General features: G+C 48.8%; 1 protein-coding gene across 2 annotated transcripts in view; it reads right to left on the bottom strand.

The window, feature by feature from the left end:
- Positions 1-25,970, bottom strand: part of GRK3 (G protein-coupled receptor kinase 3) — a 101,427-nt gene that overhangs the window by 24,273 nt on the left and 51,184 nt on the right. For both annotated transcript variants that reach the window (XM_064168898.1, XM_064168899.1), the window contains exons 3-11: positions 22,167-22,240; positions 15,661-15,762; positions 14,032-14,106; positions 13,448-13,509; positions 12,240-12,291; positions 10,912-11,003; positions 6,919-7,018; positions 2,213-2,291; positions 852-982 (exon numbers count right to left, since the gene is read on the bottom strand). In XM_064168898.1, the coding sequence (XP_064024968.1) occupies positions 852-982; positions 2,213-2,291; positions 6,919-7,018; positions 10,912-11,003; positions 12,240-12,291; positions 13,448-13,509; positions 14,032-14,106; positions 15,661-15,762; positions 22,167-22,240 (767 nt within the window). The remainder of the gene's footprint in view (positions 1-851; positions 983-2,212; positions 2,292-6,918; positions 7,019-10,911; positions 11,004-12,239; positions 12,292-13,447; positions 13,510-14,031; positions 14,107-15,660; positions 15,763-22,166; positions 22,241-25,970) is intronic.

The following is a 25,970-nucleotide window of genomic DNA, read 5'->3' as shown; positions in this document are numbered from 1 at the left end:
ATTCCTCTTTCAGGACCCTCAGAAATAGAGGTCACTCTCTAAATTAATACCCTCATTAAGATGGGGAGCTGAGGTAACACTGCACAGGGTTTCTCCTGACCCCCACAAGGTGGCACCTCCCAGGCTGGTTTAACTGGGTAATAGCAGAGATTAGTAGAAGGATCAACCAAAGACACCAAATCATCTCCTCTCCTCCCAGGGAAAGGTTGCAGGCAGGATAATTCTTTCAATTCTTAGTTGCTTGCTCTCTAACTGTGTGCAGTTCTGGAGCCCTCAACACAAGAAAGATGTGGAACTGTTAGAGGAAGGCCATGAGGATGCTCAGAGGGCTGCAGCAGCTCTGCTATGAGGACAGGCTGAGAGAGTTGGGGTTTTGCAGCCTGGAGAAGAGAAGGCTTGGAGGAGACCTTGGAGTGGCCTTACAGAATCTGAAGAGGAACTACAGGAAGGCTGGGGAGGGACTAGTGACAAGGTCTTGTAATGACAGGAGGAGGAGGAATGGGTTTAAAGTGGAAGGGGAGAGATTGAAAGTGGATGTTAGGAAGAAGCTGTTTGCAGTGAGGGTGGTGAGACACTGGCACAGGTTGCCCAGGGAGGTTGTGGGGCACAGAATCGCCCAATGTGATCAAAGATCACATTGGGTGATTCTGTGCCCCACAACCTCCCTGGAGGTGTTCAAGGCCAGGCTGGATGAAGCCTTGAACAACCTGTTCTAGTGAGAGGTATCCCTGCCTATGGCAGGGGGTTGGAACTGGCTGATCCTTGAGGTCCCTTCCAACCTAAACCATTCTCTGATTCTAACAACCAACCCTGTGGATGCAGTCAGTTGCTGACCTCCCCCCAACCATTACCTTTAGGTCTCTGTACACCACGAAGCGGTTGTGCATGTGTTCCAACCCCAGGATGATTTCAGTAGCATAAAACCTCATTTCTTTTTCAGAGAACACTCCATGCTGGGAGAGGTGATAGTGCAAATCTCCTCCTGCAATTACAAGAGCTGAGATGTAATTAAAAGAAGAGGAAAATCTTGCCCCACAAGCAACCACAGCATGACCTCGGGGAGGGCAGGGAAGAGCACAGGCTCTTAGAACCTGAGGAGCACACAGAGAGCCAGGCTTGTGTTCTGCAAGTAGAAAACACCCAAGGAAGCTAATAAATACATTTCAGCCCTCTGAAACTTCATTTCAACCCTCTGAAACTTCATTTCAAACATATATCTGCTTCACATAACATTTGTATGCAGTGACTAAGCCAGCCACTGAGTCTGGATGCAAAGGATTTCCAGAGCAGGCAAGTGAAATGCAATCACACGCAGAGGTTGGTGGAGAAGGGAATAAATTAGCATAGAGAACAGCCCAGTTTGGGTTAGGAAAGGTCATCTGGGCCCAAATATTCCAATGTTCACGTTGAGGATGTTTTCATTCTTTCCTAATGAAAGGCCAGACCCAGTCCAGTGTCACTCTGAGCTGACCTGCACCATCAATACACCTAATTGGGAACAGCCCTAGCAAATTGTATCTGACCAAGCTACAGATTTAAAATCATCAAGCAGTGGCTTCAACCTGACCCAGACTGCAATGAGAAGCTTCACTTGCAAAAGACCAAAGCCAGCCTCTCTTGCTTGCAGGATATGAGCTCTAGAGCTCAACTGAACTTCCACCCTGCAGCACGGCAGGGGCGGATGTGTCCAACGCCTTCGGGTCCTGCAGGATCACTGTCGGAGTTCAGGGCCAACTCCCACAAGTGCTGAGCATCCTCAGCAAGCAAGGGCACAGCAGGATCTCCTCTCTGTTAACTCTGCCCACTTCTCTCTGTTCTCACAGAGTCATGCCAAGGCTTCTAGGTATAACTGCTTGCCTTTGAGGAATGCTTCCCCCATCAATCCTCTTCGCAGAGCTCTTTATAGCAGCCCTTTTATTTTTACTCTGAGAGCTGTGTCCCTCATCTCCTACATTTCTCCACAGGACCATCATTTTCTCAAGCTTTCCAGCCTAGCAAGCCCTTTGATACCTTCATTTCAATGTGTTCATGTTAGAAGCAGAGATTTCTCCACTCTGTTCTCTACACCCCCTGCTTTAGATCACTTCACCCCATCCACAGGCTGATGCTTCACACCTCAGATTATTTTTCCCCTCGTTCTCCTTATGATCTCAGCCAGTCCTGCTGCCAATAGCTCTGTCATATCATCACCATCTGCAGGAGGCTTGCTTACCATTCATCAGGTCCAGAATGAAGCAGAGTTTGTCAGGGGTGTGGAAGGCATAGGTCATACACACTATAAAAGGACAGTCCTAGAAGGGAAAGAGCAAAAGAGTTCATTCCAGGTAACAAGCAAAGCACTACTCAGAGAAGCTAAAAAACACAAGAGAGAATTTTTTTCCCTGTGCCATTTGCCAATATTCACAATAATGTTCTAAAGCAATCTGTGTGTTCATCTCCAGGCTCTGATGTTTCACTGACCCTTCAGAGCCCTTCCCTTGTGCTTTGTCTTTTCGATGCCAGAACAAAAAGAGTCATGAGGAGCCAAAAGTGCTAAATGCAGGCAGCATCAGTACCTTCTAGAGGCAGAATCACAGAATCCTACCATGTAGGGTGGGAAGGGACCTGTGGAGATCAGAGAATGGTTTAGGTTGGAAGGGAGCTCAAAGCTCAGCCAGTTCCAATCCCCTGCCATAGGCAGGGACACCTCCCACTAGAACAGGTTGCTCAAGGCCTCATCCAACCTGGTCCTGAACACCTCCAGGGAGGTTGTGGAGCACAGAGCCACAGAATGTGATCTTTGGTCACATTCTGTGACCCTGTGCTCCACAGCCTCCCTGGAAGTGTTCTGTGATTCTGTGCTCCACAACCTCCCTGGGCAACCTGTGCCAGTGTCTCACCACCCTCACTGTAAAGAACTTCTTCCTAACATCCAGTTTCAATCTCCCCTCTGCCAGTTTAAACCCATTCCTCCTTGTCCTGTCCTTACAGGTCAACTCTCCCTGCTCAATCAGGGGCAACCACAGCAGCTTGTCCAGGATCACAACATCCAGGTGGGTTTGGAAGCTCTCCACAAGATATTCCACAGCCTCTCTGGACAGCCTGCTCCAGGGCTCTGTATCCTCACACCATCAAGTTCCTCCTCCTGTTCATATGGAACCTCCTGGGTTCCACTTTGTGCCCACTGCCCCTTCTCCTGTTGCTGGGTATCACTGAGAAGAGTCTGACCCCAGAGTGTTAGAGCCAACAGGATGATGAGCTAAGAAGAGCTTAACCATTGCTCTCCTCCAGGACACCAGGCAGGAAGCAGGAGTGTGACCTGACATGACTTAAACAATGTGTTAACTGCTGCAGTGTCAATAGTGAAAGCTCTGGGAATCTCTAACAGGAACTTCCTTACTTCCCAATTTAGAAGCAGCAAAACACAGTGGCCTTGGGCAGAGTGGAGGCCACAGGAGCCAGCTCCTGGTGCCGCTTTGGCAGGCAGGAAAGGGAAGGATCAGCAACACCATTTGATGCCTGGCCAGGATTGAGAGATTCACAGAATGGTTTGAGTTGGAAGAGATCTTCAAGATCATCCAGTTCCATGGGCAGGGACACCTTCCACTGGAGCAGGTTGCTCAAGGCCCCATCCAACCTGCCCTTAAACACTCCCAGGGACGGGGCCTCAACTACCTCCCTGGGTAACCTGTTCCAGTGTCTCACCACTCTCATTGTGCAGAACTTCCTTCTAATGCCCAACCTAAATCTCCCCTGCTCCAGTTTCAAACCACTGAATCATAGAATCAAGCAGGTTGGAAGAGAGCTCCAAGCTCAGCCAGTCCAACCTAGCACCCAGCCCTGGCCAGTCAACCAGACCATGGCACTATGTGCCTCACTCAGTCTTTTCTTACACACCCCCAGGGATGGTGACTCCACCACCTCCCTGGGCACTGCCCTCATCCCATCCCCACAGGCCCTTGTAAAACAGTCATAGAATCATAGAATCAAGCAGGTTGGAAGAGAGCTCCAAGCTCAGCCAACCCAACCTAGCACCCAGCCCTGGCCAAGCAACCAGACCATGGCACTAAGTGCCCCAGCCAGGCTTTTTTCTTCAGTCCCTCCACAGCCTGCCTCTAGGTCCCCTTCAGATATTGAAATGCAGCTCTAAGGTCTCCCTGGAGCCTTCTCCAGGCTGAACAGCCCCAACTCCCTCAGCCTGTCTTTGGAGGAGAGATGCTGCAACTCTCTGATCACCTTTTGGAGTGAAAGATAAAGCAGCAAAGCCAATTTCCCAAGGAACTGTGATTTTGCTGCAGTCATAACTTCTGCTCTGAAGAAAAAGCAGCAGCAGCGTGACGACAATGTGGGAGTTAAGAATAGTTTGGGAGCAGTTCCTTACATCCAAACAGTCCTGGAGTAAATCCAAAAAAGACAAATTTCTGGGAATAAATCATGTGGAAGGGGGAAAAAAAAATAGATAGAGTTATCTATATATCAAAAAATGTAACAGAAGTGTGGCCAGCAGGATGAGGGAGGTGATTCTGCCTCCCTGGCTCTGGTGAGACCCCACCTGAAGTACTCCATCTCACCAGGGCAGAGTAGAGGGGGAGGAGAACCTCCCTTGATCTGCTGGACACACTCTGCTTAATGCACCCCAGGATCCCATTGGCCTCCTTGGCCACAAGGGCACACTGCCTGCCCCATGGACAACTTCTTATCCAGCAGCACTCCCAGGTCCCTCTCCACGGGGCTGCTCTCCTAATTTCCAACCTAAACCTTCCCAAGCCATTTCCTCTTGTCCTGTCCTTAGTCATACAGGAGGAGCAGCCAACACCTGCCTCACTCCAACCTCCTTTCAGGTAGCTGCAGAGAGCAACGAGGTCTCTAACCCCTACTTTTCTTTCATCCTCACCATGTGGCCACTACATACACCAAACTGGGAGCACCTTCCTGAAGAACCAGTTGTGAATGCCAACGTTTTTAGGTAGCTCAGCAGAGGCTGGCTGCACAAATGCCTGTGTACTCAGCACAGCTGTTAGGCTGTGTTTTGCAGAGAACATCTGGATCCTCAGCTCAGTGACTAATTGTACTATGATGAACTTCCCACTTGCATTTGGTTCCAGGCAGGACATAAATCCTGTCACTAGGGAAGGCAGGAGCCACTCAGCCTCAACAGCTTTTTATCAGGAATTAATGTATTCATTCTCTTACTTTACCACTTTCAAAGTGAATCTATTTAATGCCAGAGGTGTGAAATGCTCCAGCATCTGGAAAGGCTTTCAACTGGAAGAGAGGAGATTTAGATTGGAGACTGAGAAGTAATTCTTGACAGTGAGGGTGGTGAGACACTGCAACAGCCTGCCCAGGGAAGTTGTGGATGCCTCCTCCTTGGAGGTTCATGGACTCATAGAATGGTTGGGGTTAGAAGGGACATTGAAGATAATCTAGTGCCAAGCCCTCTGCTCTGGGCAGGGATGCCTCCTGCTGGGCCAGGTCCTTTCCAGCTGAAATGCTTCTAAATGATTCTAAATGGTTCTAAACTGATTCTAATCAGAACCACACAACCAGAATCAATCAGAACCACACAACCAGAACCAATCAGAATCACACAATCAGAACCAATCCGAATCACACCCAGTCAGAATCACACAATCAGAACCAATCAGAACCACAGAATCAGAACCAATTAGAATCACACCCAGTCAGAATCACACAACTAGAATCAATCAGAACCAGACATTCAGAACCAATCAGAATCACACAATCAGAACCAAACAACTAGAATCAATCAGAACCACACAACCAGAATCAATCAGAATCACACCCAGCCAGAATCACACAATCAGAACCAATCAGAACCACACAACCAGAACCAATCAGAATCACACCCAGCCAGAATCACACAATCAGAACCACACAACCAGAACCAATCAGAATCACACCCAGCCAGAATCACACAATCAGAACCACACAATCAGAACTAATCAGAACCACAGAATCAGAACCAATCAGAGCCACACATTCAGAACCAATCAGAATCACACCCAGACAGAATCACACAATCAGAACCAATCAGAACCACACAACCAGAACCAACCAGAACCACACAATCAGAATCACACAATCAGAACCACAGAATAGGGACCTATAGAGATCCTCTAGTCCAACCTCCCCTATCAAAGCAAGGTCACCTAGGGCAGGTCACACAGGAAGGCACCCAGGCAGGTCTGGAAAGTCTCCAGAGATGGAGACTCCACAACCTCTCTGTGCAGCCTGCTCCAGGGCTCCCTCACCATAAAGAAAGGGCAGGAAAAGGAGTAGAGGAGCAGCAGAGAAATCACCCAAGAGACAGGAATCTCCTCAAACCTCTTCAGGTCTAAGCACCTAAAGTTTGTTTTTCTATTTCAGACATATGGTTAGAATCAGGGGGAGGAGGGGGGAGAAAGTTCCCAGGGGAGGAAGGTCCCCAGGGGAGGAAGGTTCTCAATGAAGGAAGGTTCTCAGGGGAGGAAGGTTCCCCAGGGGAGGAAGGTTCCCAGGGGAGGAAGGTTCTCAATGAAGGAAGGCTCTGAGGGGAGGAAGGTCCCCAGGGGAGGAAGGTTCTCAATGAAGGAAGGTTCTCAGGGGAGGAAGGTTCCCAGGGGAGGAAGGTTCCCAGGGGAGGAAGGTTCCCAATGAAGGAAGGCTCTGAGGGGAGGAAGGTCCCCAGGGGAGGAAGGTTCTCAATGAAAGAAGGTTCTCAGGGGAGGAAGGTTCCCCAGGGGAGGAAGGTTCCCAAGGGAGGAAGGTTCCCAAGGGAGGAAGGTTCTCAGGGGAGGAAGGTCCCCAGGGAAGGAAGGTTTATCTTCTGCACATCACACCACTGAATGGATGGCACAGGTAATATATCCAAGGCTTGATCCTGTATGCAAACCAGCAACAACCAAAAGGCAAGAACAGCAAACCAGTGATACTCACCCCTGTGCTGACAAGGGACAGCATAATTCTTTCATTTAAGGCTAATGTTTCTCCTTGCTTCATCTTGATTCTCTTCTTATCTAAACATTTCATTGCATACCTGCAAATATTAACTGTTCAGACAAAAAGCACCAGAAGCCACAACCAACCAACCAAAACCTCCTTCCTCTACTCAGGTTTCATTCACAAAGTCCCACCAATGTGTATTTTCCAGCCTTAAACCCAGTCCTAACACCATCATTACACCATTAAACAAGAAAGCTCCTGGAATTAAAACACTTCCAGCAGCAATCTCTGAACAGAGCAATGTGTTTGAACAAAATTCAGCGCCCAAAGCACAGCAGTGAGAGAGGGATTACAGCTCAGGCACTCATTCTGCAATAGCTCCAAGCAAGGATTTGCAGTGTGAATTAAATAACAGAGGCTCTGCTATGGTTTCATTTAATTCCAACAGTTTCAACTCTGCCAGGAAAGGACTATCTTGAACACATGCTGAGTTTTAGAGCTCTATATTATTTTTTCATGTTCTCTTTCTACTCAAAGGAAAAGAGAAAAGGTCAGATAGACAGCAGAAAGCTTTTTGGTGTTGTTTGTGGGTTTAATCTTCTACCATCTGTACTACAAGGAATTAATCAAACCTTGCACCAGGGATGAAAAAAATAGAGGGAAGAATGTTACCCTAACAACCATCAAACCAGAGCAGGAGATAGCACAGCCTGGAGTTTTGGGGGGGGGTTTATTTCCAAGCCTGCTATCAGAGAAGAGCCAAAGAGGACCTGTGTGTTCCTCCAGGGAACCACAGAGTTTGAGGTCACTGGTGCCAAAAGGTGCTCAGGGAAGCAGCTTGTTGCAGCGTTGTGGTGATGTTGATTCATTGCCTACACAGAAACAGGGCCTTGTGGCACTTCCACTCCCCAAACCAGGCACCTCACCCCCTGGCCAGGCCAGTCTGGGGGTGGGGGAAGAATCACACAATGTCAGCGCACGGAAGGCACCTCCAAAGCTTAGCCAGTCCAAGTTCCCTGCCAGAGCAGGATCTCCTAGAGCAGATCACAGAGGTGGGATGTGAATATCTCCAGAGAGGGAGACTCCACAACCCCCCTGGGCAGCCTGTTCCAGGGTTCTGGCACCTTCACAGGGAAAAAATTCCTCCTCATGTTTAAACGAAACTTCCTCTGCCTCAGCTTCCACCACTGCCCCTTGTGCTGTTGGGCATCCCCCAGCAGAGCCTGGCTCCAGCCTCCTGGCACTATCCTTTCACCTTTATAACCACTGCTGAGGTCACCTCTCAGTCTCCTCCTTTCCAAGCAGCACAGCCCCAGCTCCCTCAGGCTCTCCTCATTACAGAGCTGTTCCATTCCCTTCATCATCTTTGTGGCTCTGCACTGGACTCTCTCAAGCAGTTCTATGTCCTTCTGAACTGAGGGGCCCAGAATTGGACACAGTACTCCAGATGCAGTCTCAGCAGGGCAGAGCAGATGGGTAGAAGAAGCTCTCTGAACCACACTTCCTTTAAGTTCCCAAAGCAAGGAAATACTTTTGGCAGGTGTTTATGCTGAGGAGGCTGCAAAGGATGGCTGAAGTAACATCTCACACCCTACCCTGTGCTCATGCCATGACACCACAGGCCACAGCAAGGCCACTGAGGCTGCTGAAGGCTGATAGAGATCAAAGATCTCATTTTACTACCAAGCTGCATGCTCAGGAAGCACTCCTGGCCCTCCTGCTTTGGACTGTGTCCTGCATGGGACTCAGCTGTCATAAAAACCCTGAATGCTGTAGCTGGGAAGGGACCTTCAAAGGCCACCCAGTTCAACCCCCTGCAGTCAGCAGGGGCATCTGCAACTAGAGCAGGTTGAGCCACAACCAACCTGACCTGGAATGGTTTTAGGGATCTACCACCTCTCTGGGGAAGGTGGACCAGACTCTCAGCACCTTCAGTACAATAAAAAAGTGTCCTCCTGGTAGCTGTCCTTGCTGGGGGCGACAGGGAGGAAGCCTCAGGTGTGTCTGTGGGTTAGTGGAACACCGATGGCAGTTACCTTGGAGGGGTGGCTTCCCAAGCTCCTTGCAGGCAGTAAGTGCAGCAGAGGCAGCCATCTAGACTGGACAGGATCTGGATTAGGGACGGGTAAACAGGTTTGGATTAAGAAAGAATTAAACCAAACCTCTACCCAGAACCTGAAGCTCATCTAAAGTCTTGCTTCGGAGCTGATGAGGGTTGAGTTCCCCACGCTTCACCTCCCTTCTCTCTACTTAGCTCTGATTAAAACTGTCCTTTGTTTCTCTTGCCAAGGTTCAGAGCTAAAACTCAGACATGAAAATGAGTGGGAAATCTGGGAACTACCTCTTCAGGGTGGACATCTGCTCAGGCTAAAGTGTTTGGGTCCATACATGGACAAAGGAACGTGGGACATAAAAATTACCACAGCAAGAATCAAGCCAAGGTTGTTAGTAAGAGTACTGAGGTACAATACTTGGAGTCTCTGCAAAAAATACCAATCCTGACAGCAACATTAAGATGTCTTCTACTTCTTAATAGCTCAGAAGTCCATTATTGTGGAGGATGCCAAGCAGACAACTGCCAGTGAAGCCAGCTGCAACCGCAGAGACTTGGCACTTCCCACATGCCATGCCTGCTCGGAGGAGAAATGTTTAAGGATGGTCTCTGGACTCAAAGTGTTAGGAGAAAAGTCAGGTGAAAGGGGCTGGGGGAGGTGTAAATGCATAAACTTAGAGGGGACTTGAGAATCATCTGTTAAATCAATGCCCAGATGTTCACAGCAGAAAGTGAAGGGATGACTGCACCTAGAATTTAAATTGGATGATCAGGAGAAAGGGGAGACCATGACAGGGGTGAGGATGGTGAGACCATGACAAGGGTGAGGATGGTGAGACCAGGACAAGGGTGAGGATGCTGAGACCAGGACAACGGTGAGGATGCTGAGACCAGGACAAGGGTGAGGATGCTGAGGCCAGAAGTGTGAGAATGGTGAGACCAGGACAAGAGTGAGGATGCTGAGGCCAGAAGTGTAAGAATGGTGAGACCAGGACAAGAGTGAGGACGATGAGGCCAGAAGTGTGAGAATGGTGAGACCAGGACAAGAGTGAGGATGCTGAGGCCAGAAGTGTGAGAATGGTGAGACCAGGACAAGAGTGAGGATGCTGAGACCAGAAGTGTGAGAATGGTGAGACCAGGACAAGAGTGAGGATGCTGAGGCCAGAAGTGTGAGAATGGTGAGACCAGGACAAGAGTGAGGATGCTGAGGCCAGAAGTGTGAGAATGGTGAGACCAGGACAAGAGTGAGGATGCTGAGGCCAGAAGTGTAAGAATGGTGTGAAGGGTAAGATTAGAAAAAACCCAAAACAACACAGAGTTGATCTTGGAGGTCACATCAAGACCTCTATCCAACCAAAGTTCAGAGCTGGAACTAGATCCTTCCAAATGTGAGCATGGATCACTGCTTTCACCAGTGAACCACATAATCAAGGCAGAACTGGATGTAATTCCCCAAAGCTGGAAGATCACAGCCAGAATCTGCCCCTGCAAAGTGAGCAGCACTGAGCTCACCTCCCTGTGCCATCCTCCAGCCCTACATCAACCAGCTCTGCTGCCCAGAGGAGCAACCTTCAGAGGTATCTCCTCAGATGGTCAGCACAGGCTGCAAGAGGCCATGGCTGTGCTCCAGCCAAACCTTTAAGCACACACTTCATTTCCCACACGGGCAGCTCCCATTCACTCTGACAAGCCCATTGTAGTGAAGGATGTGCTTAAGAGCTCAGCTAGGCTGAAGCCCCACGGCACAGCAGGATCAAATAGCAAAGCTTAAGGATGATCCAGAAACCAGAACCTCCTGGGATAACATTTAATAAGGAAGAGCTCCACAGCAAAGCAATGCTGCTCTCCATGATGCTGTCAGAAACAACTGGAAGGATTGCTTTTCTAGTTGAGAGTTTACAATCACCTCTAAAATCCAGTCTGGATATACTCACATTTTTCCAGTGTCTGCTTTCCTGCAGCCATAAACTTCACCAAATCCCCCTCTTCCTATTATTCTATGTACACTAAAATCATTCATGGTCAGCTGGAAATGCAAAGAACAGAAGGAAACCAGGTTTCATTTTGCAGCATTGAAAAACAAACCAACAATTTCTTGCTTAGAAAACATCTCAATAATGGATCAAATTGACATCCTTAACTACTGTAACTCCCACAGCATTCACTGCTTTGGGAACCCTTCTTGTTTACATCCCAAAGTGCTCGCCAGAACTACAGCCTGAGGACCACAGGATGAATGAGGCTGTTGATGCCAAAGGCTGACAGGTCTCATTCTTCACCCAGCCTGCAGCAAGGAGGACAAAGCTGACAGACAAAGCTGGATCCATGCAGTGCAGAGGGACCAAAGCAGAGGCTGAGGTGAGGGCTGTGGGGACAGGGTTAGAATTGGAGCGGGGAAAAAGGGGACAGTTGGTAGGGGAGGAATTCTGGTAGCTTGGTTGCATCTTGAATTGTGGGTTCCCTCGCTCCCAGGGACCAAAGGTTTGGGTTCCTTGCTCCCAGGAGGACATTGAGGGGTTGGGGTGGGTCCAGAGAAGGGCAACAAAGCTGGGGAAGGGTCTGGAGAACAGAGTTGGGGAGGAGCAATTGAGGGAACTGGGGTTGCTTAGCCTGGAAAAGAGGAGGCTGAGGGGAGACCTCATTGCTCTCTATAGCTCCCTGAAAGGAGGTTGCAGTGAGGTGGGGTTGGTCTCTTCTCCTTAGTCTCAGGTGATAGAGGGAAAGGAAATGGCCTGAAACTGTGCCAGGGGAGGGCTAGGTTGGAGAGAAGGAAAAATTTCTTTGCTGCAAGAGTGGTCAGGGATTGGCGCAGGCTGCCCAGGGAGGTGCTGGAGTCCCCATCCCTGGAGGTGTGCAAGAAACCTGTGGCCATGGCACTTTGGGATGTGGTTTGATGGCCATGGTGGTGTTGGGTTGATGGTTGGACTTGGACGGTCTGAGAGGGCTTTTCCAACCCAAACAGTTGTATGGTTCCATGATTAACTCAAGGCAGGGAGAGATTCTCAGGACTGCACGAGATCCTTCAGCCTGTCATGTCTGAGAGTAGAAGAGCAGACCACTAACATTCCCCACAGCCCTTTTTAAGCACAGTTCATAGAATCACAGAACCATTTTGGTTGGAGAAGCCCTTTCAGGTCACCCAATCCAACCATTCTTGAACTCTACCAAGTCTGGTGCTAACCCACATCCCTCAGCATCACATCTCTTTCAGAACTGACCATTTTCACTCCTGACAAGAGAAAGGTAGCTGCAGGTTACTTACATGAATATTTAGTTCTACATTTTTCCACTGGCAAAACCTAGTAAACTTGTCACTGCAAGGAAAGAAGTTGAGAAGTTGTCTGAGACCACAGTGCAAAGCATCAGAGCAAACAGCCAAGACTCTGATATTTAAACTAAATGGAAGCTAAACTAAATCCAAGTTTGGGTTTGGGGCTGTTGTGGGATTTAGTAAGTGATGACCTTTCCTTCCAAACAACTGGACCCTCACTCCCACCAAGCCAAACCCTCCACTGAGCCGTGCATGCTTTGTCTTTTCACATCCTCGTTAAAAGAAAGGCAGCAGAGAACTTTCTCCCTCCAATCCTGAGTGCTTAGGATGTCCTCACATCTCCTTTTTCTTTCAGATGGGCTTTAATTTTTAAAAGCAACTAAGTTTGGAACTAACAAAACATTTAAATTACACAATTAGCAAGACAATGATAAGAAAACAGAAGCAGCTCCATTTATGTTAATAAACCTCTGCATACCCCAAGGATCACTTTAAACTCAAAACAGGAATAACATCAATAACACCACAAGCTGTTGCCCCTCTCCCCTATCCTCCCCCCGCCTCAAAAATAAACAACAACAACCCAAACCAGCTTCTCCAGTTTCTCAATCCCACATAAATAATTAAGTATTTATTTGCAGGCTAAGAAATGATGCCTGTGTGGAGGCATTTTTACAGCTCCATCAGTCTGCCTGCAGGACACCACACACCACTTTAGAGCCATGGCTGGGCTGGGAGAGAGCCAAAGCCTGCACACGACTATTAAAGGCTGCTCTGCTGAACTAAGTCTATGTCCTGTACTCTTTCATTTAAGTCCATGTCCTGTACTCTTTCTTTTAGACCTTTTCTGTTTCATTTCAAGGTGTCCAAGGTAGAAACCCAAACCATTGGGCACACACAAAAGATGCCTCCTCATGACAGCACCCCACGAGAACGCAGGTTCTGTGGTTTGAAACCTTGGAGACTAAACTGCTCTGAGAGCAACAGAAGAAAATCTCTCAGCTTCACCATTTTGCCACTCACCCATCCTGACCTTAATCAGGATATACACCAAAGCCACTCACTCCCAGGAGCTTCCTGGTAAGAGACAATCAATGAAATGAAGTCTATGAATCAATTTTCCGCCTTCTCTCACAGCAATCCTTCAAGACCCTACCTTCCTGGCTCCAGGAGGGTTGGATACCAGCTCATGTTCTTACCTTTCCATAAATTTTTGAAATATTTTTCCTCTCAGACTATCGCAAATTTCTTCTATATATGGCTAAAAAGAAGTAAAAGCACAGAGTCAGTACTTCAGCACCCAACAAAACTGATGTTACGATCCGGCCGTTACCTATACTTCAGGTTGGCCTCAGAGCTACAGGACTGGGGGGAATGGATGCAAGGACAAAGTTCCTCAGCATGAGAGTGGTGAGAGGCTGGAATGGGTTGCCCAGGGAGGTGGTTGAGGCCCCATGGCTGGAGATGTTTGAGGCCAGGCTGGCTGAGGCTGTGTGCAGCCTGCTCTAGGGTAGGGTGTCCCTGGGCATGGCAGGTGGGGCTGGAACTGGCTGCTCCTTGTGGTCCCTTCCAACCCTGCCTGATTCTGTGACTCTATAATTCTATATTTCAGACAGAAGTATTCTGTAATTGGTATTTGACCTAAAAAAGCAACTTTTTTTTCTCCCCAGCAAAGACTATGCACCTGGATCATTCATTCTGTCTCCTAAAATAACATGCACAGAGTTAGTTACTGCCAAATACATAAACAAGAGATGAAAACTCAAAAATGTCTGAAGCTCACCTGAAAAAGGCTGGCTGGCACTTGTTTCTTGGCTAAATGTTTTTGTACATGATCTACAGCTTGTTTGGAGAAAGGCTTTGGGAAAAAAGAAAAGGAAAAAATGAGAAAAAATAAAGGGAGAAAAAAAGAAAAGGAGAAAAAAGGAGGAAAAAAGAAAAGAAGGAAAAAAGAAAAGGAGGAAAAAAGAAAAGGAGGAAAAAGAAAAGGAGGAAAAAGAAAAGGAGGAAAAAAGAGAAAAATAAAAGAAAAAAGAAAAGGAGAAAAAATAAAAGGAGAAAAAATTAAAGAAAAATAAAAGGAGGAAAAAATAAAAGGAGGAAAAAAAAGGAGAAAAAATAAAAGGAGGAAAAAAAGGAGAAAAAGCAAAAGGAGAAAAAAGGAGAAAAAAGAAAAGAAAAATAAAAGGAGGAAAAAATAAAAGGAGAAAAAAAAGGAGAAAAAAATAAAAGGAGGAAAAAAAAGGAGAAAAAATAAAAGGAGGAAAAAAAGGAGAAAAAAGAAAAGGAGAAAAAAGAAAAGAAAAATAAAAGGAGGAAAAAATAAAAGAAGGAAAAAATAAAAGGAGGAAAAAATAAAAGGAGAAAAAATAAAAGGAGAAAAAATAAAAGGAGAAAAAATAAAAGGAGAAAAAATAAAAGGAGAAAAAATAAAAGGAGAAAAAATAAAAGGAGAAAAAATAAAAGGAGAAAAAATAAAAGGAGGGAAAAAATGAGAAAAAACAAAAGGAAAAAAGAAGAAAAAATAAAAGGGAGAAAAAAATAAAAGGAGGAAGACATAAAAGGAAAAAAAATAAAAGGAGAAAAAATATAAGGAGAAAAAATCAAAGAAGAAAAAATAAACCAAGGAAAAATAGAAGGAAAAAAATAAAAAAGGAGGAAAAAATAAAAGAAAAAAATAAAAGGAGGAAAAAATAAAATGAAACAAAAATAAAAGGAGAAAAAATAAAAGGAAAAAATAAAAGGAGAAAAAAATAAAGGGAGAAAAAACAAAAGGAAAAAAGAAGAAAAAATAAAAGGGAGAAAAAAATAAAAGGAGGAAGACATAAAAGGAAAAAAAATAAAAGGAGAAAAAATATAAGGAGAAAAAATCAAAGAAGAAAAAATAAACCAAGGAAAAATAGAAGGAAAAAAATAAAAAAGGAGGAAAAAATAAAAGAAAAAAATAAAAGGAGGAAAAAATAAAATGAAACAAAAATAAAAGGAGAAAAAATAAAAGGAAAAAATAAAAGGAGAAAAAAATAAAGGGAGAAAAAACAAAAGGAAGATTTTAAACTTGGCAATATAAATTTCCCTGAAGATCTCCAGCACTGTTGCTCTTTTAAGCAGCTGGAAACCAGACATCCCTCAGAAGGATGCAATACAGCAGCTCTGGTGCTGTCAAACATGCAGGACGATGCAGGGAAATGGTTACTCTGAAGTGGGAAGGCAGGAGAGGGGAGGATGAGGAGGAGAGAGGTGAAGGTGAAGGAGTTTGATGATGCTCCCTTAACAAACTCAGGTAGAATCCCACACGCAGCTGCAGAGACAGCAGACGTGGATGTTTCAGCCCTCCAGAGCCAAGAATCCTTGAATGGTTAAGGGGTTAGAAGGGAGCTCTGGAGATCCTCCCCCCGAGGTGGGTGACACTCACATGAGAACAGGACAGCAGCTCCTTCATGATGTAGGTGTCGTAAATCTGCCGGCTCCGGCTCAGCCGCTCCTCCTCCGAGTCCAGCTTCTCGTAGTCTTTGATCTGCAACACAAGAGGGAAGCATTTGGGATCTCTCCACACAAGGAGACTCCACAACCTCTCTGGACAGCCTGCTCCAGGCTTCCAGCACCCTCACACCAAACAAGTTTCTCCTCCTGCTCAGATGGAACCGCCTGGGTTCCACTTTGTGCCCATTGCCCCTCATCCAGTCACTGGGCACCACCGAGAGGAGTCTGGCCCCATCCTCTTGGCCCCCACAGGTCCTTTAGCTCTTGATGAGCATTGGTCAGAGCCCCTCTCAGGCTACTCTTCTACAAGAACACATCCACAGGCCCCTCAGCATCTTCAGAGCCTCTGCTGGACTCTCCAGCACCCTATGAAGAGAGACTGAGGGAGTTGGGGCTGTTCAGTCTGGAGAGGAGAAGGCTCCCAGGTGACCTTCTTCTGGCATTTCAGTATCTGAAGGGGGCTACAAGAACCCTGGGGAGGGACTTTTTAGGCTGTCAGGTAGGGAGAGGACTGGGGGGAATGGATCCAAGCTAGAAATGGGGAGATTCAGACTGGATGCTAGGAAGAAGTGGTGAGAGCCTGGAATGGGCTGCCCAGGGAGGTGGCTGAGGCCCTATCCCTGGAGGTGTTTAAAGCCAGGCAGGACACAGCTTCAGACAGCCTGCTCTAGTGTGAGGTGTCCCTGCCCATGGCAGAGGGGTTGGAAACAGATGATCTTAGTGTCCCCTTCCAACCCTGACCAATTCTGTGATAGGTGTTCCAGAGGAGGCTGGCTGAGGCACTTAGTGCCATGGTCTGGTTGACTGGCTAGGGCTGGGTGCTAGGTTGGACTGGATGAGCTTGGAGCTCTCTTCCAACCTGCTTGATTCTATGATTCTGTGATCACTCTCCCCAAAGAGGGAGTCTGATTCCTGCAAGCCCTGGCAGTTGGGAAATGGGACTTGTGGTCACATTTACCCAGGTGCTTTCATGATGATGGTTGTCTCTCTTGAATTGGGGGAGTCCAGGAGTGGACCCTGGACTTCATACGTGGCCTCCATAGGGCAGAGTAGAGGAGGAGGAGAACCTCCCTGGACCTACTGGCCACACCTTCCCTAATGCACCCCAGAAGACCACTGGCCTTATTGGCCACAAGGGCTCATGGGCAACTCCCCCTCTGCTCATCTCACAGATGGAGAGCTCTGCCCTTGCTCCTCTACCACTCCAGAGCATTAACCACTCCTCAGATGACTTCAGGCGATGCTGGAGGCTGCCCTCAGCACATCACCTCCTGCCCTTTGACCAGCTGCAAGCATCAGCAGAAGAGCTGACATTTCACACAGCCCTGGGCTGCCAGCACAGCCACAGCCTCCAGCTCTGGGGTGCTTGCACCACCTCGCATCCAGATGTGCAAGCAAGAACATCAAGCACAGTTCAAACTGTTCCTGCAGCTCAGGTCCATGCTGAATCTGAACCCTAAAGGTGGAAAGAAAATCAGTTTCATGGAACAGATCCAAGCTGTTTCAGGAGTGCTGGAGGAGCTCAGCGTGTTCCAAGCACAACAACAACCCCATGGGGTGGGCTTGCTGACCAAAAGCTGAAAAGCAGGCTCAGAAGAAAGCTCTCACCAAGTCCAGTGGTCCTTTGGAGTGTCTTTAGGGAAAGAGTTCTTCCAGGACTGACAGAATGCAAAGCAACCACACCAGATCTTTAGGGAAAAGGCTCAGCTCTCACTGATGGACCTTCCTAGCATTACTCTGTGCGGTCCCAGCGCTTGCTTTGGACCTGACACCAGCTCAGGAAACCCAAAGCAAAGTAATACCCAGTTGGCTTTCCCTCAGAGCCTGGCTGAGGAGGAACTGGCCACACTGGAGCTGGCTGTGCTCTCAGCTTGCAAGAGAAAACCAGCACAAACCATCTCTTGAAGCAGGGAAGAGCACAGAATCATAGAATCAGTCAGAGTTGGAAGGGACCACAAGGAGCAGCCAGTTCCAACCCCCCTGCCATGCCCAGGGACACCCTACCCTAGAGCAGGCTGCACACAGCCTCAGCCAGCCTGGCCTGAAACACCTCCAGCCATGAGGCCTCAACCACCTCCCTGGGCAACCCATTCCAGCCTCTCACCACTCTCATGCTCAACAACTTCCTCCTTATGTCCAATCTGACTCTCCCCACCTCCAGCTTTGCTCCATTCCCCCCACTCCTGACACTCCCTCACAGCCTCAAAAGTCCCTCCCCAGCTTTTTTGCAGCCCTTTTCAGATGCTTGGAAGGCCACAAGAAGGTCACCTGGGAGCCTCCTCTGCTCCAGCCTGCACAGCCCCAACTCTTTCAGTCTGTGCTCACAGCAGAGCTGCTGCAGCCCTCTGAGCATCCTCCTGGCCCTGCTCTGGACACTCTCCAGCACCTCCACATCCCTCTTGTCCCAGGGGCTCTGGAACTGGATGCAGTACTCCAGGTGGGGTCTCAGCAGAGCACAGCAGAGGGGGAGAATCACCTCCCTGGCCCTGCTGGCCACACTGCTGCTGCTGCAGCCCAGGCTCTGCTTGGCTTTCTGGGCTGCAAGTGCACACTGCTGGCTCCTGTTGAGCTTCTCCTCCACCAGCACCCCCAGGTCCCTCTCCTCAGGACTGCTCTCCAGCCACTCCCTGCCCAGCCTGGGTTTGTGCTTGGCATTGCCCCAACCCAGCTGCAGGACCTTGCCCTTGGTCTTGTTGAACACCCCCTCTTGAGCTCTTCCAGTGCCCAAGAGTTGGGCTCTGCTGCTCCTGCCAGCAGGGCTGACAGCAAGCAGAGTGCTGAGGACTCTTCCAAGCAATGAGTACTAAAAAACTTGCCATGTCCCTGTCACAACAACCTTCTTAGGCTACTCTAACAGGCTGAGCTGACCTGCACAGCTCCCAAACAGCTCTCTCCATCACAAATCCCTCTCAGGAGGAGGAACCCCACCACTGAACTGGGGGTTTTTAACTCTAGCTGGAGTCCTCTTGTCTGCAGACGACGATAAGGGAACAGTTCCACCACCCTGTGCCATCTGTGACTGCTTCCCCCTTGGTACCCATTTATAATTAAAATGATCCAAAACATCTTTGCCAAAGAAGCACTTTTTAATTAATGCAATGCTGCAGAGTAATTAGCAGTACAGGAAGGAGCCTGACGCAGACTGCGGTGTCTGTCTTACTCCTGCCCTTCCAGATGGGTGGGTTTACACCACCTCACTCCCAACACCCAAAGCAAATAAGACTCAATGCTTGACTCCTGGGGGCAGGTTTGGGCCCCTCAATCCAAGAAGGACATGGAACTGTTGGAGAGTGTCCAAAGGAGGGCCACAAGGATGCTCAGAGGGCTGCAGGAGCTCTGCTATGAGGGAAAGCTACAAGAGTTGGGGTTCTGCAGCCTGGAGGAGGCTTTGAGGAGACCTTGGAGTGGCTTTCAAGTATCTGAAGGGAACCTACAGGAAGGCTGGGGAGGGAGAAGGTCTTAGAATGACAGGACGAGGAGGAATGGGTTTAAAGTGGCAGAGGGGAGATTCAAACTAGATGTTAGGAAAGGTTTTGTTATGGTGAGGGTGGTGAGAGACTGGCACAAGTTGCCCAGGGAGGTTGTGGAGCACAGAAGCACCCAATGTGATCTTTGAAGTTGTTTAGAGTGAGGGTGGTGAGACACTGGCACAGGTTGCCCAGGGAGGCTGTGGAGCACAGAAGCACCCAATGTGATCAAAGATCACACTGGGTGCTTCTGTGCTCCACAACCTCCCTGATGGTGTTCAGGACCAGGCTGGATGAGGCCTTGAGCGACCTGCTCTAGTATGAGGTGTCCCTGCCTCTGGTGGGGGTTGGAGCTGGCTGAGCTTTGAGGTCCCTTCCAATCTAAACCAACCTGGGGTGGCTCAACCTGAAAACCTTAGGGTTGTCCTCTCATGCCAGGAGAACATCCTCCTGTCCATGCTACCCAACACCACTCATCACACCGGTGCTGAGACGTCTCCAGTGGGCTCACACTGACCACAGCTCTGACATCCACAGGGAATGAATTCTCAGAGAATCACTGAATTGTTTGGATTGGGAAAACCCTCTAAGGTCATCCAGTCCAACCACTGACCCAACACCATCACAGCCACTAAGCCACGTCCCCAAGTGCCACAGCCACACATTCCTTGCACACCTCCAGTGCTGTGAACTCCTCCACCTCCCTCCCTAGGCAGCCTGTTCCAATCCCTAACCACTCCTGCAGCAAAGAAAGTTTTCCTCATCTCCAACCTAACCCTCCTGTGGGACAACTTCAGGCCATTTCCTCTCATTCTATCACCTGATATTAGGGAGAAGAAACCAACCCACACCTGAGTGCAGCCTCCTGGTCAGGAAGCTGCCGAGAGCAGCGAGGTCTCCTCTCAGCCTCACATCTCCCACGTTTATCAAACAGAACATCCCTGCCCCACACCACAACAACTCAACGAGAGGCAGAGCCCAGACTGTCACCAGCTATAAACATCTCTGCCAGCAGCAGCTCCCACAGGAGAGCTCCTGACCTGCAGATCCTGGACCATGCCACCACACATTCCACTGCTCTCCCTGCTAAACTTCAGCTCACCTTAAGCAAAGCGTCTGACAAAAGTCTCTTCGCAGAAGCTGCAATCAGAATGCATCAACTTCTAACCACCCAGAAGCATTTTTTACTCCCCCCATACTCCTCTTTTCTTCCTATATTTTCCCCCTTCTCTTTTTCTTTCCCCCCTTTCTCTTTTTCTTTCCCCTCCCCTTTTTTTCCTCTGCTGGAAGCACTGAGGATGAATCACTCAGGCAGTAAACGCTGGATCGTGACTCGAGCTGCAGCACCATGAAATCCCTGGAGTGTGGAGCCCTTCTGCATCCAGAGATGGATTGGTGGTTTTTCTTCCTTTTTTATTTCCATGTAGCACTTTCCTCAGCTGTTTCTGCATCTCATGAATGCAGTAAAGGCAATCAAGAGATGTTAAACACTGAAAGGAAGCTCTGAACCTGGGATGTCACAGAAACTAAACCGCCACCAACCTCTCACAGTCACTCTGGTGGGGGTTTGCAGGAGGTGTGTGACGAAGCATTTCAATTCTTTTTAGGCACCACTTGGCTAATGAGCTAAAAATACAACCTCCAAATTTTTTCAAGAGAGAAAAGAGGCAGCTAAAAATATCTTGCTAAACAATCTGTTGCAACGTGCTGCTTACGACAGCAACAGCTTCACTCTAGGAAGAGGTGGAAGGGAGGAAGGTTCTCCTCATTTCACAGCATCACAGTGTGGTGGGGCCTGGAAGGGACCTCTAAAGATCATCCAGTCCAAGCCATCCTGCTAGAGGAATTCCTGCATTCTAAGTGCATGGAATGGCTGTGGGAGTTGGGGGTTGTTCAGTCAGAAGAGGAGGCTGAGGAGGGATCTCGTTGCACTCTACACCTCCTGGAAAGGAGGTTGGAGCCAGATGGGGTTGGTCTGTTCTCCCTAGTATCAGGTGATAGAACAAGAGGAAATGGACTGAAATTGTGCCAGGGGAGGGTTAGGTTGGAGACTGGAAAGAATTGGTTTGCTGCAAGAGTGGTCAGGCATTGGCACAGGCTGCCCAGGGAGGTGGAGGAGTCCTCATCCCTGGAGGTGTTCAAGAAACCTGTGGGCATGGCACTTTGGGACATGGTTTAGTGGCCATAGTGGTGTTGGGTTGATGGTTGGAGTGGGTGACCTGGAGAACTGTGTAGAGTTCTGGAGCCCTCAACACAAGAAGGGCATGGAACTGTTGGAGCCAGTCTAGAGGAAGCCAAAAAGATGCTCAGAGGGCTGCAGCAGCTCTGCTATGAGCACAGGATAAGAGAGCTGGGGCTCTGCAGCCTGGAGAAGAGAAGGCTTGGAGGAGATCTTGGAGTGGCCTTCCAGTATCTGAAGGGGGCTACAGGAGGGCTGGGGAGGGACTATTGACAAGGTCTTGGAATGCCAGGAGGAGGAGGAATGGGTTTAAAGTGGCAGAGGGGAGATTGAAACTGGCTGTCAGGAAGAAGTTGTTTGCAGTGAGGGAGGTGAGACACTGGCACAGGTTGCCCCAGGGAGGTTGTGGAGCACAGAATCAGTCACCACTGTGTGAAATGTTCTCTACCAGGAATAATCCATACACAGAATGCCACAATATCATTCAGAATGCAGCAGGTTGGAAGGGACCCTCAAAGGTTACCTTCTCCTACTCCCATGCAGTCAGCAGGGACATCCCCAACTAGATCAGGTTGCTCAGTGCCTCATCAAGTTTGACCTTGAATGTGTCCAGGGATGGGGCCTCAACTACACCTCAGGGCAACCAGTTCCAGCATTTCACCACCCTCACTGTGGAAAGCTTCCTCCATGAACCTGAAATGGCTCACAACAACACACAGCCTTGCTCACCTGTCCTTCATCCTCAGCCCCACTTCCTCCCACAGCCCCTTACCTCCACCAGCAGCCACTTACCTCTTCATAGAACTTCAGCTGAGGAACAGCCTCATCAATCTCATTCATGCAATAATCTTTGAAAAGCAAAAATCCTGGAAAGAAGGGGGGGAAAAAAAGAAGAGAAAAAGAGATGATTGCTGCAGAAACTTGTGAAGGACACAAACCCACCCAGGGAAGATCACAGGCAGGGTAGGTCTGCAGATCTGTCCCTAGTGACCAAGGTTTAGCAGCAATAAGTAGTCAGCAGCTGAATGGGAGAGGATCATAAACCTCACTCACCTCCCAGAGGTCCATTAAAAGCATATTCCAATCTCTACCTGCTGAGAACATTAGGAGATGCTCCCCAAACACACCCAAACATCCCATCCCTCTTCAGGGATCTGACTTCATTTCTCTTCTCACAGTAAAAAACAGAGAGAGTTCATTGCTTTGGGGGCCTGCCACAGGTTTATCTACTTCTGATCAATAAAAAAGCAACCTCTTCTGCATTCTGATTTGACAATTACTGGTTCATGTTACCTCTAATAGGTTTTAGAGCCAAATAAATGACATCAGGAGCTTGAGAGGTCTTCTGCAAGTAATTTAAGGCCTGACCTCTGCAAGCCTGCTTGGGAGTGTTTTCCATCAGAGGCATTTTAATGCATCTTTACAAGCTCCAGCTCGTGGAAGCACCACCTTTAGGGGCATCTGAGCTGGTTCCTGCAACCCATCCAGTCTACCTTGTGACAGTTCATTGTCTGGGTTATCTGCCAGCCCCTTGGAGCTGCCAGTCAAGGTGCTGTCAGTTTAGTCCAGCAGGTGAGGTCTCTCCTTATTTAGGATTCCTGTGGACTTCCTGAAACCAAATCCACGCTCTGGCCATCAGGACCACTGAAGTGTAGCTTAAAACCAGCACCTCAGTGTGTGCTCAACTAAGAAATGGGGATTGGAGCATCTCTATGAGGAGGAAAGGTTGAAAGACCTGGGGCTGCTTAGCCTGGAGAAGATGAAGCTCCAAGCAAGCCACAAACCTATAGAACTGTTAAGGTTGCATGAGACTTTTGAGATGCTCAAGTCCAGCTACTCACCCAGAGCTCACAATCCCACCACTGCCACAGAGCTCTTAAAACACCTCCAGGCATGGTGACTCCACCACCTCCCTGGGCAGCCCATTCCAATGCCAATCACTCTCTCTGCCAGGAACTTCCTCCTAACATCCAGCCCAGACCTCCCCTGGCACAACTTGAGACTCTGTCCCCTTGTTCTGTTGCTGATTGCCTGGCAGAAGAGACCAACCCCACCTGGCTGCAGCCTCCCTTCAGGCAGCTGCAGACAGCAATGAGCTCTGCCCTGAGCCTCCTCTTCTGCAGGCTGCACACCCCCAGCTCCCTCAGCCTCTCCTCACAGGGCTGTGCTCCAGGCCTCTCCCCAGCCTTGCTGCCCTTCTCTGGACATGTTCATAGAATCATAGAACACTTTAGGTTGGAAGGGACCTCCAAGATCATTCAGTTCCAACCCCCCTCACAATAGGCAGGGACACCTCCCACTAGAACAGGTCACTTAAGACCTCATCCAACCTGGTCCTGAACATCTCCAGGGAGGTTGTGGAGCACAGAAGCACCCAATCTTTGATCACATTGGGTGATTCTGTGCACCACAACCTCCCTGGGGCAACCTGTGCCAGTGTCTCACCACCCTCACTGCAAACAACTTCTTCCTAACATCCACTTTCAATCTCCCCTCTGCCACTTTAAACTCATTCCTTCTTCTTCTGTCATTACAAGACCTTGTCAATAGTCCCTCCTCAGCCCTCCTGGAGCACCCTTCAGATACTGGAAGGCCACTCCAAGGTCTCCTCCAAGCCTTCTCTTCTCCAGGTTGCAGAGCCCCAACTCTCTTAGCCTGTGCTCAGAGCAGAGCTGCTGCAGCCCTCTGAGCATCCTTGTGGCCCTCCTTTGGACTCACTCTAACAGTTCCATGTCCTTCTTGTGTTGAGGGCTCCAGAACTGCACACAGGGCTCCAGAACTGCACACAGGGCTCCAGAACTGCACACACATTCCAGCATCTTAACATCTTTCTTAAATTGAGTGGCCCAGAACTGGACAGAGTACTCGAGATGCAGGCTGAGTGCAGGGGCAAAAGAACTTCCCTGCTCCTGCTGGCCACACTAATCCTGATACAGAGGTCCCTTCTAACCCCTAACATCCTGTGATCATGTGAAGCCCACCCAGAGCTGGACAACCCCCAGACTCTGCAGAGCACACCTCTTAGAATCATAGCATCAAGCAGGTTGGAAGAGACCTCCAAGCTCACCCAGTCCAACCTAGCACCCAGCCCTATCCAGTCAACCAGACCATGGCACTAAATGCCTCATCCATGCTCTTCTTGAACACCTCCAGGGACAATGATCCCACCACCTCTTCTTGCTTTCTCCTCCTGGAGCAGTCAGCGTGGCACCAGCCCTGTCTGGAGGACAAAAGCTGCCAGTTTCTGGACCTGCACCCAACTCATTAACTCTTCTGTCCCACACAGGATGGAAACAGCAGCGGCACTGAGCACACACAATGCTGAGCTGAGCGAACTCTCCTTTGGACAACCAAGCAGAGGAGATGGCAGTGGTGTAATTAAGAGACTAAAGAGTGATGCAATGAATGCAGTCAAAGACAAATCCTTGGCCTGCTCCCAGTTACTGGCTGTTGACCAAAACCAACCCACAAACAACACACAAAACCCTAGAAAGGCAACTGCAGGAGGAGTGCTGAAACAACACAAACCTTCAACAGACCCACACAAACCTTCAACAAAGCCACCCAGAGCATTTTGACCCTGCCTAGCTGTTTTCCAAACTTTGTAATGCAATTATCACAGAGAAAAGGTTCAGGAGACCAAAGAAGAAGGGACAAGAGAAGGGTTGTACTGCCTGGATTGTGCTGACTGGGTTATGCTGCCTGGGTTATGCTGCCTGATTCTCATCAAAGAGATTCCTGGAATGGTCTGAGTTGGAAGTGACCTCAAAGATGAATCACAGAATCATAGAATCAAGCAGGTTGGAAGAGACCTCCAAGCTCATCCAGTCCAACCTAGCACCCAGCCCTGTCCAATCAACCAGACCATGGCACTAAGTGCCTCAGCCAGTCTCCTCTTGAACACCTTCAGGGACAGTGACTCCACAACCTCCCTGAGCAGCCTATTCCAATGGCAAATGATGATCTAGTTCCAAGCCTCCTGCCATGGGCAGGGGCTCTTTCTACTAGACCAGGTTGCTCAAGGCCTCATCCAACTTGCCCTTGAACACTTCCACCTCTTCTTTAAGCTGCATTTTTCTGAGAAACATCTAATGACAACTAAACAGAGGTTAGAACCTTCCATAGGTGATTGATCTAACAATAAAAGGTTACAGAAGTGAGTCTGTGTGAATTTCATGAGGTTCAGCAAGGCCAAAGATCAAGACCTGGATAAGGGCTATGCTTGGTATCCATCCAGGCTGGAGATAAAGGGCTGGAGAACAGCCCTCTGGAGAAGGACTTGTGGGTGCTGGTGGGTGAAAAGTTGGCACTGTGCACTCCCAGCCCAGAGCCAGGGTTAGGTTATCAGGACAAACCTCTTTGCTGCAAGAGCGCTCAGGGACTGGCACAGGCTGCCCAGGGAGGTGGTGGAGTCCCCATCCCTGGAGGTGTTCAAGCAGTGTGTAGACATGACCCTTTAGGACATGGTTCGGTGGTCATGGTGGTCTCAATGATCTTAAAAGTCTCTTCCAGCTGAAACAAATCCATGCTGCTGTTTCTCAACATTAGCTCTTCCACAGCCCAGCTGCAAACAGGCTGCTCCTCCCTCCTCTTGCC

The sequence above is a fragment of the Pogoniulus pusillus genome, chromosome 30, assembly GCF_015220805.1.
Source record: "Pogoniulus pusillus isolate bPogPus1 chromosome 30, bPogPus1.pri, whole genome shotgun sequence".
Taxonomy (NCBI): domain Eukaryota; kingdom Metazoa; phylum Chordata; class Aves; order Piciformes; family Lybiidae; genus Pogoniulus; species Pogoniulus pusillus.
This window is presented reverse-complemented; position numbering and strand designations above follow the sequence as displayed.